Raw genomic sequence first — 17178 nt, forward strand, 5'->3', positions numbered from 1 at the left:
TGGCAGTACAGTGGGATGGGGTACATGGATTGATTCTCATTAGATTCAGGGCCTGTGGCCTCCATCTCAAACAGACACGTCATCCAGTCGGAGAGAGTTTGAAGCAGTTCATTTAGCCCTCTCATAGTTCTCCACCTACTGAAGGACAAGGTGGTGTTAGTCATTAAGGACAACATGGCTACAAAGTCATATTTAGTGAGACAAGGAGACATGAGATCGGTTTATCAGTCCAAAATATAACATAGGGGTATGTCTAAGGCCTCCCCTAGACCTACCCCTACTCCAATCTCTACTCTCTTCTTACTCTTCTTTATCCTTCTCTTTCACTTTATCTGTTCTAACAGCTTATCAACTGGGGCAACCCGAATCAGTAATTCAGCATAATGTTTTTGACTCTCGCTCCCCTCAAAACAAACAACTATCCCCCCATTAACAGTTTACAATCATAAGAGTCCCATCACCCAACATCTTCCTTAACATTTATGTGAAAATGCTGTACCAATCGGAACTTATGTCTTCCCAGTGTGTCACCATGTAACTGGTATACATTTACAATCGCTGTACTCTCTCGCCGTTATGAAATCTTAATGAAAATGACAAATCAAATAAAGATATTTGGCTGGGCAGACAAAACACTAATATTAATCTAGGCCGTTTACATTCAGGGGTTAACAGATACAGTAGCAGACAAGCTGAGCAGGGGATCCATTCTTCTCTAGACTTCTGCCTACTCTCTCTAGGCTTCTCATCAATTATGGCAAATGTGGGGTCATCTGATAATAGATCTCTTTGCTTCCCCTCAGAACGCCCTCCAAGCTTTTTTGTGCAAGATTGGTGGAGAAGGGGACATGGGGAGTGGATGCTGAGCCTTGCCCTTAACCTGAAGGTCTCATTTCCTTCATGCCTTTACTCCCTTTCCAGTAAATCTCAGGTTCTTGCTCATTCAAGAAACAGAAAGCTTCAGTGATAATGATGGCACTTGCTTGGCCCCACTCTTGCAGGTATCCTCTCCTGATATCAATGAGGGCTTGTCAGGATATACTACTTCTGATCTCCCAGTTGCCCCCAGTGTATCTTCCGCTATATCATGACACCTTAGTGAGGGCTCAAAGGTATGAAGGTTGAAAGGGAAGGACTGAAGGCCGGAAGGTTGAAAGGAAAGGACTGAAAAAGAATGGGCTTTCTGAGGGTTTGGACTGTACCATTCAATCTGATGTCATACAAAGTTATACACAGAGAATAGGGGTACTCGCAGTGAATGGTGTGGACCAAACAATTTACTTACTTCAGCAGAAGGCAGGTTTGGTTCAAAATCTTCCCTTGCTCCAGGATTGCTTTTCATTAGGACTAAGGGTTCCCACACTGAAAATCCAGTGGACTGTTATTATGACGTTTAGAGAGACTTGAGACAATTTGCCTGACAAACTAGGATTAGTTCAGAGACTATTCTGAGGATTCAATAATGTAAGACCACAGACTAGGTCATTCGTCTCATTCTGGGATTTATAGGTGGTTCTAGGGTTCCTGAAGGATCCACCATTTCAGCCTTTGAAACTGACAGATAATAAAATTATAACTGTTTCCTTTGTGGCTAATACTTCGACAACAAAGAATAGGAGAATTGGGTTCCTTTGTTGACTTTGGCTCACCCATACAAGGTTTGTTTTTACACCCACTGGTGAGTAGCACATATTGCATCAGCTCCTCTCCTGCTGGACACAGCTCAATATTAGCTTTCAGTAGAAAGTGTAATAGGGCAGCATCTCTTGTGTGATAATCTGGGTGAAGGATATCTCTCCTGACCAATGGTCAAGTGGCAGCCCTTTTATACTGTATATTATATAAAATGGGAATTTCCCATATCACCTTAGGAATGTCTGGAATAACCAATGCGTATCAAGATGCTAGTCTAAGTTGCATTCTCAGAACCAAATATGCATAAATTACATCAATTCAGACTAGACGAGATAACAAGGCACTTGTTCCAGATTGATCATGCATCAGGTGTCTTATCAATGTCAAATGTCTGAGTAACTTTTAATGCTGAAAAGTACTTGAAAAGATATGGATATGCGACACCTGCATCAAAGGCAGTGATGTTGAAGATTCTTAAAAAATAAGGACAATAGAGTGTCTGCCTGCTCAAGAAGGAGTCGGCCTTATGGGCTTTATGTCACCTTGTCTTATAAACACCTCTTCCTTATGGTATTTCTTGACAGAATTATTCTTGGGTCCCTCCTTTGAGCCCAGCATTAACTGGATTCCAAAGGGATCAGGAGATAGTTGTCCCAGTGTTTTTCCCTCTCCTACAGATTCAGAGAAAAGGCATCTACACCTGTTAGACGGAAGAAGAGCAGTCTTTTGTTAATTGGACACAGCATCAAGATTCAAGGTTTCATCCTCCCTGTTTGTGAACTTTGGGCTAGCCAAAAAGGGAGCTAAACCTGCAACACAAACCCTTAGCAGAAAGATTAGGTATTAAATAACTTTGGCCTATAAGACCGGATTTCCTTACCCTCTGGGATTTCAGGGAAGATCAACTAGGGGAATGTTGGCCTTTTTGGAGAAAAAAATCAAGGTGCCTCTGTAGTAAAGATTTGTAGGGCAGCTATACGGGCTTCCATGTCCACGTTTGTAATGGATAGGGAGTAAAGGAGTAATTATTAAATTATAAGCATTCAAATTTCAGTTGCCCTGGTTTGTTTGTTTTTGTTTTGCTTGGGTAGTAATGAATGTGAGCAAGGGTGGTCAAAGAGGTAATGTGTCATTTATTTACTGGTGAATGCATTACTCTGAGTTCTTTCTTTGCTTTCATTAATTACTTCTCTCACTTGTGCCCTGTTTTCCAAAGCAACTGATCTGTCTAGGGCTTTGTTGTTACCAGGATGTGGTGGGGGGCATTTATATTTTAAAGTGCATGCTGATTGGTGGTGTTTGGAAGGCATGGCTGTCATATACGGTAATAAATACGAGGGAGGGAAGGATGCAGAGTAATGCAATAGCTGTAAGTAATGGAGGCATTCCTGCACTCCCAGGTAGTCTATTTTTTTTAAACTTTTTTTTTATCATTCATACTGATGGTTTCATCATCAGCGTTTCAGCATCCTATTATTTTGGCCATTGTTTGTTTATGAGATGAAGATATGATAGATTCTCTGGTTCCTTGGCCATCACTCTTATTCTAGATGGAGTCACCTATCCAAATTTAATTTCAACTTTGGAATAATTTCAACCTACAAAAATGATAGCAATATGGCCCATGTGTATGAAGCAAGATGATGTCAAACATGAACTTGGTAAAACCTTTCAAAAACCTTGCATGCGTCAATTCCTTAATTACAATTGCCTGCCAGTCAAAGCCTGAAGAGGTGCGGTTCTCACATGATCCGATGTGTTGAAGGAGAAATTTAAGAAAGTAACTTTTCATAAGACCCAAATAAGAGAACACGCATATCAACTTTATAGACTCTCGTTAATGATCACACACGCACATAAAATGCACATATGCTAGAGGGGGGGGCTCTGAAATAAATACAAGTGACTCTGTGAGAGTAATTGGCAAATACACAGATCCCACCCTTATTTTATGCAAGGACAGAGAATAGGCGGAGATGTAGGCTCGAGAGTCTTAAGGAAGGATACATCCATGAGATTGACCATGCTTCGGCAGGACTCCATACTAAAACCTTTTGTTCGGAGGTCTTTGTCTGAAATGAAAAATAAGATAATGCAGCCGTTAGAGTTGGATAAAATTAGACACGAAAAATTTACCGCAAGAGGTAGATGATCCCCTGGGGAGGCCACAGTGTCAAAGATGATGCAGGCAGAATCAAGGACAGTGTCTAAGTTCCAGTCAGCATGGTTAGGCATCATGGCCTCATCCTCCAGTAAGAGAGAGGTGCACTTACGTTTCCCTACTATCTTGTTGAGAATGGTTTGAAGCTCCTTCACACTGACTTCCAAATCCTGCACAGGAAAATGAAAGAAAAAAGTCAAATGTCAACAGCAAACTTTGACAAACAAGCATTAGGGTAAAGATGGAGACTTTGTGGGGCATGTGGGCCAGAACTAGTGGGAAGGCTGTACTGCCGCCCTTAACTATGTCACAAAAGCAGACATCAAAACTATTTATACGACTAGGATAGCAGAGTTTCTGCAGGTCAAAATCGAAGTTCTTGACGTGTTCGTATGTGGTTTCCAGTGTTAGGAGTGGCAGGGTGTACTATATATCAGGGCAGAGGTCAGCTGTATTAAATTGGTAGGGATGATGCTTCCTGCATGTCAAGTTAGATGTGTTATGGCAGAGCTCTAAGCGGGTTCCATTACTGCAGAGGAAAGACTGGTTAATATCCCAAAGTCTGAATATATTGCTTATCCCCTGACAGTACCTGGGACCATCCAGGGATTAGGATCCCTCATCTGTTCATCATTCATGCCTGGAACACAAAGGGTTCATGACTCCTCAGGAACAAGCTGGATACCACCTACCCTCATCCCCACGATCAACACAACTTCCCAATAGGAGCCAGCCTTCACTTACAGGACCAGCCAACTGCTTGAAAAGATTCTTGAATCCATCGTCAATCTCCTGTTCTGACTGAATCACCTACGAAAAAAAAGAAGTTGCTTAGTATCTTTACTTCTATCTGCAGGCCCCAGGGTCTATGCCAGACAACCCTAACTTTGTAACGTGCTCAGAAACTCTAGCCAAGGATGACATTGATATGGAAGCCAAGTAAAAGCAAACCTGTGGGTCTAAACTCAAAAGGTGTCCCGTGTGAAACCATGTTCTACCTGACTGTATTAACATTTTGTAATGACTGGAAGTATAGTGATTTGTGTGAATCTAAAAACAATAAGCGTAAATACCTAAATACAATAAACATAAAAACATCTCTCAAGACCAAAGGTAACCAATTAAGCGTAGGTACAAAAGCCAATACATTAGATTTCTTCCCAAGTGTTCTCTGGCATTTCCAAATCAGAATACGCTGATGGGAGGTGTTAACCCAGATTTCCCTTGTCCCATAAGATGCCTCACAACTGGTATTAATTTCTGTCATATTTCCTAAACTCAAGGCTAAGTGTAAGGATGGAAAAGGACATTAGAAGGAGAAGGTCCAGTTGGTGGTCCTTACCTCTTCTGGGAGCTCTGCTGAAATCTGATCATCCATCACTCTGCAAAAAAAAGACAAACAACAACATACATCACACAAGACATGATTTGCAGGTTCGGGAGTTATTGAGTACAGCAGAAATAGTCAAATCTCTACCTTCTAAGTGGGTTCATAAATATCGCAATCTATCATTTTGCTGTGTGCTACATGGAAGCCCTTTCTTTTCATGGTTTTGTTTATAAAGCATTTTCAAAAACAAAAAAAAACAAAAAAAACAAAATGTGTTTCCCCCAGTCAGTCACTGCGCAGTTCCTTTGTCTTCAACTATCAGGAAATTCAATTCCCTCGTATGACGGTATTGGGAAATACTGCTGTATGAAGAAATAGGTAATATGTTCAGTGTGAGAGGAAAGGTACAACATTTTCACACAAACAAAATCTTGCAAGACCATTTCACTGAAACACAGAAATTAACAAGCATTGGCAAAGCCAATACATTTCGCCTACACGAATTCTACTGACTTTGTGATTGTGTTTTTACATACTGCAGAGCAATTGAGCTGGTGAGTGATATAACAAAGTTAAAAAAATCACTATGACAAGAACAGTGCCAGCTGCATCATAGCACTTAAAAAAAAAATTTAAGCCATGTTCCAGGAGAAACCTGTTGGATTTGTCAATGCTTGTTGGACAACCATTATTGTAAGTTTTGGGTCACGTTTGTTACATATCATTGAGTCTTGAAGTTACAAAAATGTTCTAGGTAAATATTGTTGTACCTTACGAATGTTCACAATGCATACAAAAGACAGAACTGTCTCCCTTTCATAAAGACAATTTACCTCCAAACTTGAGTGCAAGTGTGCCCAAAATCTACCATAAAGTATACAACAGGTTGAACAATCAGTCCTGAAGCACCCATTGGGAAATGTTCCTGGGTTACAGAGCTCCAATAGGGTCGCCATCAGTCAAAGGAAGAAGTGAGCTGCTCAAGGAATCCAACTCAAGATCCCACACCCAGCATTAAATTATGGAAATGCTCACAGCGAATAAATTGCAATGGTCCAAGGTAAAGAAAAAAAATAGGAAGAAAAGGATACAGCTCATTGCGAAATAACAACTCACACACTAATCTGCCAACTTGCAACCTAAAGAAACAGCAGCCACACATCACAAAATTAGCTTTGCCAAATGGCGCCACATTAAATCACAGTTAAATGACTGGGTGGGAAATTGGCTGCAGGCTGGGTATTGGATGTGGCGCATATCCAGAGGACTCGCACATGGGTTAACAGAACTGCATTGAATCAAAGACATCGGGGAGTAAACTGCAAAACTTTATGCATCGGTCACTGCAGATCATGAACCGGAAGTAATCTGGGCAGACTGCATGAGCCAGAAGAAAACACATCAACACTGGTTTTCCACTGTCATGACCTGTTGTGTTGACCCGATCTATTTGGGCTATACAGACCATTTGGGAAATTCGGGAAACACACAAATCTGCAGCATGCAATTATATGCAAATATGCAAGCAGGCAAAATCGCAGCGCGAGAGTCGTATTTGTCGTGGCAATTTTCATAGTGGGGGGTGCGGCCATTAATGTTAAGTCACTGAAGTCCTGGGGAATGTGAAAAATCCAAGAGTCATACAAAAACAAGATGGCCGGTGCTGCTTTGTAACTCACATTGGGAATGCATTTTAATTGTGTGTTTCAAACGAGTACCATCCATCTTATATGCTGATTTCGAAGCTTAATACAAAGCAGATGGGGACAGGATTTGGCTTAATCCCCTGGGTGAATAGGACGAGCAGGTCTCACCCTCAGCCATGGTTCCCGTATGCCGGGGACGAGGCCAGCTCGTCCTGCACCTGGCCCACACCCCCTTCCATCAGGGATGGAAGGGGAATCGCTTCCCCTCCCGACCCCCACGGCAATCTGATGACATCAGCGCGTTCACAGCATGACTACGTCATCATATGGTGCCGGGGAAGCGCTGGAAGCCATTTGCTTCCAGCGCATCTGGAGAAAGGACGTGTTTAAGGTGAGTCCTTCTCCTGGGGGATGGATGGGGGTGGAAAAACAGACCCAGGGGGAAAGATTTTCCTTTCCCCATGCCTCTTTTCAATGGATTCCTGCTCCACGATTGCGGGCGAGGCGGGCAGGAATCCAACACTAGGCACCAGGGATGTTTTCTTTGTGTATTTTGGCCACGCCCGCAATCGTGGAGCAGGAATCCAACACTAGGCACCAGGGATGTTTTCTTTGTGTATTTTGGGGAGCGACCCCTTGGGCAAGGGTCGCTCCCTTGGAGGCAATAATGTATACATGTTTCCGTCTCCTCTGGGTGCTAGATAGGATGTTTTTTAGGCCGATCTGTCCCCCGGGGAGTTGAAACCAACCAGGAACCAGGGATTATCTTTATTTATAATGTTTAAGGGCATCAACTGCTTAGGCAAGGGTCGCTGCCCTGGGGACAATACAGTATCCATGTTTCGTCCCCCCTGGGGAGTCCAAACCCACTAGGAACCAGAGATTATCTTCATTATAATGTTTTAGGGCAGCGACCCCTTAGGTAAGGGTAAAGGAGTATTATTGCCACGCATGAACGACCTGTTTGTAGGTGGTGTACTAAATGCATGATTGTGTGTGAAATTGTCCTTAGATTTGTGCACAATGATAGTTGTGTTGTCTGATGTCTAATTTGCTATTCTTTTTTCTTTTAGTGGGAGGTCATTGGTGATTGCTGTGTCTGTGCGGAGTAGTTGCTGGTGAGTCTAGCTTTTTCAGGCAAGTGAGTGGTATAGTTTTTGAGTGCATAACTCTTTGTGATAAAGCCAAACTTTGTTTATTACTTATTTTAGACAGTGCTGGTTGGTGTTTGCACATTAGTCAAGTTACACTGATCATGGCTAGCCACAGTGACCTCTCATCAGGTTGTTGGAATGCTTGTTGAGTCATCTTCTGGATATAATTATGAGACTGACTCTGCATCTGAGACAGAGGAGGAAGTGAGAGATTCTGGCAGTGAGTTTTCTGTCTGAGAGGAATCTTCAGATGAGGAAGCCATTCTCAGTGCAGATGATAGGCATGTTTTAGAGGGGGACACTGATGTGCCAATTGTGCAGTAGCCTGGGGCTGTAAGGTTTCCCATTGGAAGAACTGAACTCTGGGTTGCCCCAAACATGGAACAGCCACAGTTGCCTGCCTTTACTGGTCTCCCAGGGCGTAGAGTCAATACGGAAAACCTTTTGCCTGTCAATTTCTTTCAGTTGTTTATGGACGATGTATTTTTGGAAGAGAATGTTGAGCAGACTAATTTGTATGCGGAGCAGTATTTAAGGGACAACGCTGCCAGACTTAAGCTTCAGTCTAGAGCTACCCAGTGGTCTCCCACAAATCTGGAAGAGTTGAAAAAGCTCTTGGGTTTGACTTTTTTGATGGGCTGGATAAGGAAGCAGTCACTGGCTTCTTATTGGTCTACTAGTCCCTTAATATCAACAGCTATATTTCCTGCAACCATGACTCGTAATCGGTATTTGCTTCTTCTTCGGATGCTGCATGTTGTTGACTATGCTTTAGCCTTGCCACGAGATAACCCTGATTGTGACTGCCTTTTTAAGATTAAGTCTGTCCTTGATCATTTTGTGGACCAGTTTTCAGAAGTCTATGTTCCAAGGAAAGAAATATCTGTAGATGAGTCTTTGGTTCTGTTCTAGGGGTGTTTGGTTTTTAAGCAGTACCTTCCTAGCAAGAGGGCACAATATGGAATTAAGATGTATATGCTGTCTAAAATTAGTACAGGGTATGTGTATAATTTCCGGGTCTACACTGGTAGGGATTCCAGTATTGACCCCCCCGGTTGTCCGTCCACTTTTGGAGTTAGTGAGAAAATTGTGTGGGAACTTGGTAGACGACAAATTAACAAAGGTCACCATTTGTACGTAGATAACTTCTACACTGGAGTGCAGTTGTTCAAGGAATTGTTCAGAGTGGACACTGTTGTTTGTGGCACAATCCGTTCTAACCAGAAAGGCTATCCAAGGGAGCTTGTCTGTAAAAAACTTGAGAGGGGACAGTGCAGTGCCTTGTGTAATAATGAGCTTCTAGCTTTGAAATTTACAGACAGGAGGGATGTGTACATGCTAACTACCATCCATGATGAGAGTACTTCTCGTGTGACTGTGTGGGGTCAGGTTGCGGAAGTGCGCAAACCTGCGTGCATTTTGGACTACAATAAGCACATGGGTAGTGTTGATAGAGTAGATCTGAGGTTAGAACCGTACATTGCTCTTCTTAAGTCTTAAGTATATCATAAAAAGTTGGCCATCCATTTACTTCATTTGGCAACTTTTAATGCTTTTATTGTGTTCAAGGATTGTTCCACTGAGTCAAGAATGAAAATTTGTTAAATTTCAGGAGTCAGTGATAGAGAGCCTTATTGTGGTGGAACAGCCAAGAGATCCTAGAGTAGCAGTGGTGGAGAATGTGTCTATATTGAAAGATCACTTTCCTGATCACATTCCTCCCACTCCCACAAAACACTTGTCCACTAAGTAATGTAGAGTCTGTTCCTGAAGAGGTATCTGGAGGGAGAGCCGGATGTACTGCCCGGACTGTCCTTCAAAGCCTGGGCTGTGTGTGGCTGGCTGTTTCAGGAGTTACCACACACAGAAGAATTACTGGGAACTACTGTGAGCGTAAACTGCCGTTTTATATTTTCATACGTTCAGTTTCACGGTTGGCATCACTGTTGTGTTTTCAGTTAGAGCTCTTGTGTTTGTATTGTTGTACTTATTTATAATTAGCTAGTGGTATACTTGTTGTTTCAAAACAAAAACAAAAGTGATGGCGGTGTGAGTGGAGTGGCGCTTGGCTGGCAGTGTGAGTGGAGTGGCGCTTGGCTGGTGATGTGCATCGGGTGGCACTTGGCTGGCGGTGTGCATGGAGTGGTGCTTGGCTGGCAGTGTTCGTGGAGTGGCGCTTGGCTGGCGGTGTGCGTGGAGTGGTGCTTGGCTGGCAGGGTACGTGGAGTGGTGCTTGGCTGGCAGGGTACGTGGGGTGGCGCTTGGCAGGCGGTGTGCGTGGAGCAGCGCTTGGCAGGCGGTGCCATCCAAACGCTAGTCTGCACACTCCCATCAGCTGGTGTGATTGTTGTATCGGGCATGTGGACGTATGAAAGACATGGGCCCTTGAATAGCGCGGTCTGTTAATGCGAGGGTTGTAATGTGCTGGGCTCGCGGCTGGTGGCGTGAATAGTCTTATGCATGTCATGTATGAAAGGTGTGTGAATGGACTGTAAAGCGGTTGGTGCCTTGACGCAGCTTTACAGCTCACGAGCTGCGAGTCATTGGTTCAGTTTTTGAGCCTTTCAGTTATTAACAGTGCATTTTATTTTTGTGCAATCTCTTGTTAATAAATTTTTATCTACTGAACCATCACTCACCCTCATGCCAAATCCAACCAGTATGTGCGGTAAAAATAACGAAACATGCTCCGCTGTAAACAGGCGTCGCAGCACACCCATGACATGCTAGGTGTCTCAGTGGGACCCCGATGATGAAGCATGCCACCAACTTGGTTGGTGGGTGAGGGGTCTTTTTAACATAACCTAAGTGTGTTTCTTTTTCAAATTTTAGTGTTTGGAACATCACTGAAGTGCGTGGACACATCAAAATGATCTATTACTAACTTTCTGTGTTGGGGGGGGGAGCATTTATGTTTTTGGTCCTGGATGTGGCCTCCATCTAGGGAAACCTACCAAACCCAGACATTTTTGAAAACTAGACACCCGGAGGAGTCCAGGGAGGTGTGGCTTGCGTGAATTCCTCCTACATTTTCTTACCAGGACTCCTCTGTAAACCTCAAAATTTGCTTCAAAAAACATATTTTCCTCACTTTTCTTTGTAGGATCACTGCTCCGGCACAAATTTCCAACCACCCAGCGTTCCCTTCAGTCTCCCAAGTAAAATGATACCTCACTTGTGTGGGCCCCCAAAGCAGAGTCAGCATAAAGATGTATAAAAAACAATATATGTGCTTATCAACTCGCTGTGCTATCCCCTCAATCTCTACAGGTTTTTGGCCTTTTTCTGTTGCAAGCACCTGGGCCACCAACACAAGTGAGGTATCAGTTTTATCGGCAGACCGAGGGGAACATTGGGTGGTAGGAAATTTGTACCGGGACAGAGATCCTACAAAGAAAAGTGGGGAAATGTGATATTTTTAGCTATATTTGAGGTTTGCAGAGGAGTCTTGGTAAGAAAATGTTGGGGGATCCACGCAAGCCACACCTCCCAGGACTCCCCCGGGTGTCTAGTTTTAAAAAATGTCTGGATTTTGTAGGTTTCCCTAGATGACCACCGCAACTTGAACCAAACACGCAGGTGCCCCTCCCCACAAAAACAGGTAGTTTTTTAATAGATCATTTTGATGTGTGGGGCATTTCCAGTCACGGACACGAGGCCTACCCACTTGTGGCTCCTCTTAGATTTCAGAACTTTCCATCACTGAAAAGTGAGGAAAACGCCAAATTTTGAGGTTTGCAAAGGATTCTGGGTAACAGAACCTGGTGAGAGCCTCACAAGTCACCCCATTCTGAATTCCCCTAAGTGTCTGGTTTTTAGAAAGGTCCAGGTTTGTTAGGTTTTCCTATGTGCCGGCTGAGCTAGAGGCCAAAATCCACAGCTAGGCACTTTGCAAAAAACAAGTCAGTTTTCTTTGGGAAAATGTGAAGTGTCCATGTTGTATTTCCTGTCGCGAGCATTAGGCCTAACCACACAAGTGAGGTACCATTTTTATCAGGGAACCAGGGGAACACAGAATAGAAGAACAAGTGTTGTTGCCCCTTGTCTTTCTCTACATTTTTTCCTTCCATATGTAAGACAGTGTGTAAAAATGACATCTGTTTGAGAAATGCCCTGTAATTCACATGCTAGTATGGGGACCCTGGAATTCAGAAATGTGCAAATAACTGCTTCTCAACACCTTATCTAGTGCCCATTTTAGAAATACAAAGGATTCCTTGATACCTATTTTTGACTCTTTATATTTGACCAAATAAATTGCTGTATACCCGGTATACAATGAAAACCCATTGCAAGGTGCAACTCATTTATTGGCTATGGGTACCTAGGGTTCTTAATGAACCTATAAGCCCTATATATCCCCACAACCAGGAGAGTCCAGAAGACGTAACTGTATATTGCTTTTGAAAATCTGACATGGCAGGAAAACGTTACAGAGTAAAAAATACAGAAAATGCCTGTTTTCTCATCTCAATTTCAATATTTTTGTATTTCAGCTGTTATTTTCTGTAGGAACACCTAGTAGGATCTACACAAATGACTCCTTGCTGAATTCAACATTTTGTTTACTTTTCAGAAATGTTTAGCTGTCCGGGATCCAGCATTGGTTTCACACCCATTTCTGTCACTAACTGGAAGAAGGCTAAAAGAACAAAAAATAGTAAAAAACGGGGTATGTCCCAGTAAAATGCCAAACCTGTGTTGAAAAATGTGGTTTCCTGATTCAAGTCTGCCTTTACCTGAAAGCTGGGACGATGGTGATTTTAGCACCGCAAACCCTTTGTTGATGCCATTTTCAGGGGAAAAAAAAAACACACGCCTTCTTCTACAGCCCTTTTTTCCCATTTTTCTGAAAATAAACCCTTTTTTAGCTGTATTTTGGCTAATTTCTAGGTCTCCCCAGGGGGAAGCCCCAAACTCAGGGTACCTTTAGAATGCCCAGGATGCTGAAGAAAAAAAGGATGCAAATTTGGCATGGGTAGCTTATGTGGACAAAAAGTTATGAGGGCATAAGCGCAAACTACCCCAAATAGCCAGAAAAAGAGGTTAATTTATGGTTACCCAAAGGCTCATGCTCCTGAACACCTCCACCTTCACGGTTTCAGTGCTGCCATTTCTGTCCACGTTTTCTTCTGTAACTTTTTCCTGCTATGGCAGATTTTTTAAAGCAACATACCGTTACGTCTGCTGGACTCTTCTGGTTGCGGGGCTATATCGGGCATGTAGGTACATCAAGAACCCTAGGTACCCAGAGCCAGTAAATGAGCTGCACCTTGCAATGGGTTTTCATTGTATACAGGGCATGCAGCAATTCATTTGGTCAAATATAAAGAGTGTAAAATAGGTATCAAGGAAACCTGTTATTCCAAAATGGGCACAAGATAAGGTGTTGCGAAGCAGTGGTTAAAAGCCTTCCATGCCTCTCCGATCTCACCCATCCCCTGATCGGAAGAGAAAAAAAAGCTGAGCTTTCATCCTCATGGGGTGACCTCTGATGAGGTCAGTGCGCGATCATGCGCTGAAATCATCAAAAGTCACTGGAGGGGTCGGGGTGGCAGGGGAAGTGCTTCCCCGGCCATCCCTGCCGAGGGGAGAGGGGTGGGTGGCCATGGGGGGAGTGCTAGCGCTCCCGCGTGGGCTGGGTGCAAGACGAGCTGCTCTCATCCTCGGCACACAAGGCTGTGGCCAAGGACGAGACCAGCTCGTCCATGGCACCCAACGTGCGAACCAAACAAAAATAACACTTTTTACAGCTATACAACCTTCTCTTGGGCCTCAAACTGATTATCAAAGTTACTGTTCGCAGATCAAGACCTCAAGGTCTCCTCACAACCAGACAAGTCATGCCAAAAACAAACATGCATGAAATCTTAAGAATGGTTTCTTCTAGGTACTTGTGCTTTCCCAACTGAACCGAGCTGCGGACAACAACAGCTAAAGAGATCATCAGATCACAGTGCCTTGTGAAGTTACAGTTATCAGTAGAAGAAGCCTCATTGCAAACCATCAATTGTATAATTCCTAAATCAGCCTGTGGTTATTCAGGACCCCAGAACAAGAAGGCAGGAATATACAAAGCATAATGTAAATCTTTAACAAACTGATGATGCAAATTTGTGGGACAAGTGATGTACTACATACAAACTTGCGCCATGATGGACCATAGTTGCATATCAGCTTATATCCATTTCGTCTGAAAACCACAGGAGACCTCTTTCAATATCAAACATGCATCTGTGTGCTGTTGTCACAAGAGAGGAGATAAGTTTACAAGCAGCCAAAGAATGCCCTCTAGAGGGAGCGGAGGCTTACAATCAGTATGGAAGAGCTACTTGAAAAGAGTGTGTACGAAGAAGTAGTGCAACAGAGTGAGTGCTCATCCCACTTACACTGTGCCATGCTTGTTCTCGGAGAAGACTCTTATGACGAAATCAGCCTCCTTGTTGGGCTCAAAGGTGGACGGCACCACAATGTACTCCCCTGGCGGGAGCTTCAGCCTTGTGCTCACTTCTCGTAGGTTAATAAACTGTTCTGAGCGAGCCCGTGAGCTATTGGTCAAGAAGAAGTCCCGCTTCAGGTGAACAGCTGACTGTCCAACATTCTGCAGAAGACAAATTGACCATAATGACCAACTGCGTATCAAAGAAGACAGCTCTACATCAAGCCCAGATGCAAGGTATCTGTTCACCACAAACACACTGGCAGGTACAGCACAGGTCGCAGCAGTGTAAGCTTCAGCTATAAATAGAACATATTCGCTAAGGGCAGCCAATATTCAAGTGTCTCTCACACCTGCACATGTACATCATGGACAGAAGCAGTACAAATTTCCGTCACACACAACAGCCACAGCATGGGAATCGATTGCAGTAAAAGCTTTATTCAAACAAAATAACCAGAAAAAAGGCAACAACAATATAAGTGTTTCTTACTCGGGATAAATAAAAGCACAGGAAACAGCAGAACAAGCTTGTCTCACATGGAAGTGATACAACACTGACAGCTTTCCCATTACACTTATGCATAGTTGTACCTAACAACCTGGTGATGACAGGCTGTATATGTTTGTACCAAACCCGTCAGCCATCTAGCTCTTTGGGGATTCTCGAGATAAACATGCAGTTGTCTCCTCAGGACCGCCCAAGGAAAGGCAAGTACGGCCTTCCCAGGGTTCACAATATGCTATACTACATACTTACGAGGAGCACGTGTATGTCTACGTAAAGAGCAGTGAAAGCTGGCCACGTACCTCCGGTGGGACCTGAAAGAGAAGTTGCACATTATTTTAGAATGTCAGTGGAATATGCATAGACATGCAAGCTGATTGGCCTAGAAATCACTGACTACTGATAACTTACAGCAGTATTTAGTTCTTGAAAAAAAAATATATTGAAAATACCCAATCAACCTGCCTACAAGAAAATCAAATCGTTTCTCCATACCATCTGTTCCTTATTGCATGGTGAAAGAAAACTAAGCTTCTGGCAGTAACACGGTGTGAAAACAGTTTTGCAAATGTTAGATAAGGTCCACCCATGGGGAGTTATCTGGGTGAATGGGGCTATTTTGTTTATGACAGATTTGCAAGTCTTCCACCTTCAGACAAGTCAAAGACCTTCACCCACACTAACGTGTCCGTATTCAAAAGACTCAGGTTTTGAGCAATAATACAGTGAACAGATGCTTTTTACCTTGGTGAACTTTGGAATATCTTCACTTTAGGCAGTAGGTCTGTATGCACTGCATGCAGCTCACCTCATACACGGCAAAGCCAATGGTCTCCATGTCACGCCCAAAGCGCTTCTCCTTGCGACGGTTCTTCTGCATTAACGACAAAAGAAAACTGCATCCCCGTTCACTGCCATAATCATCATCATCGTCCACCTCATCCAGCTTAATCTTGAACTGCGGATTCACCCAGAAAGTGGCTGCAGTGAGAAAGAGAAGTGAGTAAATAGTGTGCAAAAACACCAACCATGTTGGAGAGGAAACAATTACATGTAGTTCCAGGCCAAAGGGTTGTACGTTTGGAGGGGAAATGGCCCGTGATGGAGTATGGCAAGTACGCCTAGAGTGGGATAGCTGTAGCACTCCAGTAACAATTATATTTCAGTATGTGAACTATTTTCACTCTAAGGAGACAGACTGACAAGAAGCAGGTGTGCTATACCCAAGTACTATGACAGCCAGAGTGTCAGACTTTTAAGGGCTGGTCTGAATGACTGGTAAGTACCTGGGTAGTTTCTGCAACCACCAGCAGTGCTGCCCCGCCGCCAAGCACCATCGTACAGTGTAGTATTCCACTTGCGGTACCTCCGTGCCTTCAAAGCATCTGGGGTGAGATTGCAAATTTCCAGCCGAGAGAACTCCCGCAGGAAGTCTCGGAAAGACATCCTAAGGAATGGAGAAGACAGGTCAAATCTCAGTGGTCACAGCACATGCTCAAACCTTTCTGAATACAATGGAGTCTCTCGGAGTAGCAGTTTTTCCACAATCCTCAAAGTAATCTCAAATTACTTAGTAATTAGCATGCCACTGATATTTCATTTCATGACCGAATTCTTCACGTTGCATAATTCAACCCCACAAAATACTGGATTTATTATTTCACAAAATATTTACTACCTACATTTGGGTAATGCTAGTTCACTAACATTAGTATTTGTCTTAACTTCACATGCTTTAAACCACGTCTTTGGACCAAACTAAACAATGCAAGATTGCTCAATTCTGTATCCTCTTTAGTCCTTGCTCTTACCCTCTAAAATGAACCAAGAAAGTACAGGAATATTTTGTTAGTGCCCTTTCAGAACTCATGGAGGTTTAGCAAATTCAAGTGGAAACTGGGTTTAAAATGCACCATTTCACACTATTTTTCATTCTCCCGCCCCTTATCTGGGGTTGGTGTGAGACTGAAAAAAGTCTGGGTACTATAATAAAAGTAAACACCATTCATAAAACAGGCAGTATATATATAAAAAAAAAAAAATGGCCCTGGATGGCAAGTCATAGCAACTTTGATCTGTTCAACATTCCGTCTTTGTTAGAAATGGGTTTTCTAGTTGGCAGTCGGTTTGCACCCTGTCCAAGTAGGGACCTCAATCTAGCCAGGGTAAGGGCCAAGATATATCCTGCTCACCCCCTTGGCTAAAGCAAACAGGGTTATCTCAGAGGCAATGTGTAAAGAATTTGTAAACAGAAAAAAAGACAGACAGACAGGCACACATACACACACACACAAAACACCACTAA

At 43.2% G+C, this 17178-nt stretch overlaps 1 protein-coding gene across 1 annotated transcript in view; it reads right to left on the reverse strand.

The window, feature by feature from the left end:
• Nucleotides 1-17178, reverse strand: part of CAPN1 (calpain 1) — a 332385-nt gene that overhangs the window by 37179 nt on the left and 278028 nt on the right. The window contains exons 10-17 of the mRNA XM_069208074.1: nt 16160-16320; nt 15682-15854; nt 15176-15187; nt 14316-14527; nt 5139-5178; nt 4541-4606; nt 3909-3966; nt 3643-3707 (exon numbers count right to left, since the gene is read on the reverse strand). Of these exons, the coding sequence (XP_069064175.1) occupies nt 3643-3707; nt 3909-3966; nt 4541-4606; nt 5139-5178; nt 14316-14527; nt 15176-15187; nt 15682-15854; nt 16160-16320 (787 nt within the window). The remainder of the gene's footprint in view (nt 1-3642; nt 3708-3908; nt 3967-4540; nt 4607-5138; nt 5179-14315; nt 14528-15175; nt 15188-15681; nt 15855-16159; nt 16321-17178) is intronic.

This window comes from Pleurodeles waltl, chromosome 9, assembly GCF_031143425.1.
Source record: "Pleurodeles waltl isolate 20211129_DDA chromosome 9, aPleWal1.hap1.20221129, whole genome shotgun sequence".
Classification (NCBI taxonomy): domain Eukaryota; kingdom Metazoa; phylum Chordata; class Amphibia; order Caudata; family Salamandridae; genus Pleurodeles; species Pleurodeles waltl.